Below are 783 nucleotides of genomic sequence, written 5' to 3'. Positions count from 1 at the left end.
CCATGTACTGTACATGTGAGGAGTCTACAGAGATACAGTCTATGCTACAGAGAAAGCCTTAATCTTTATTTAAAAATAAATAATCCAGCCATATAAAACGAAATGTCACTAAAACATAACAACAAAGGAGAATCCATGTCATGTAACCATGGCAGTATGAATGTAGATTTTCAGCCTCTTCGCTATCTTTTCACCATTACAATGTCCCACTGATCTGATGAGGTCAAAACACCCCACTACAAACACTAAACGTCAGGTGATGACCCAAAAGACCTGATGACACACTTTGAAACCAGCAGAATGAGGCCAAAACAAGGAGGCTGTGTTTTCTTCTACACCGTGCCTCAGAAACTTCAAGGCCTTTTTCCTTCACACGATCCTCTTGTCCATTTTTAATACCTTGTCTGAATAATTCACATACTCCTGTTGTGCTTGTGTGACTCTGGCACCTGCTTCACACAGAACAAGAACACAGAACACAGGTCAAGTGTAGATGAAATAGTTGGAATAGAGATGGAATAGAGTAGACTAATGTAGACTAACGGAGGGAGTCACTTGGGAGGATCCATTGAGGGGGAGGGGAGGGCAGCTCCAGATAAGATACAGTACTACAGACAGAGGCCAGACCCAGTTTTCTGACTGTCAGTATGGCACAGAGCTATTAGTTAGGTACTGTATGCCTAATCAGGGATGAACTCAGACCTCTCTCCCTCTCTCTTCCTGAGTCCATCTCTTCAGCTGAGTGTCTTGTGCCACAGGTCGAAGCAAGGTACCACGTGTAGC

At 43.6% G+C, this 783-nt stretch overlaps 1 protein-coding gene across 1 annotated transcript in view; it reads right to left on the bottom strand.

Annotated features, from left to right (window-relative positions):
• Positions 1 to 734: 734 nt before the first annotated feature.
• The window catches only part of LOC106575723 (pejvakin), a 4,073-nt gene continuing 4,024 nt past the window's right edge, over positions 735 to 783 (bottom strand). Inside the window, exon 5 of the mRNA XM_045700395.2 lies at positions 735 to 783. This exon is cut by the window's right edge and continues 259 nt beyond it. Within this exon, the coding sequence (XP_045556351.2) occupies positions 735 to 783 (49 nt within the window).

The sequence above is a fragment of the Salmo salar genome, chromosome 17 (genome assembly GCF_965601325.2).
Source record: "Salmo salar chromosome 17, fSalSal1, whole genome shotgun sequence".
NCBI lineage: Eukaryota > Metazoa > Chordata > Actinopteri > Salmoniformes > Salmonidae > Salmo > Salmo salar.
The sequence above is the reverse complement of the archived record's forward strand: the minus strand, read 5'-3'. Positions and strand labels throughout refer to the sequence as shown.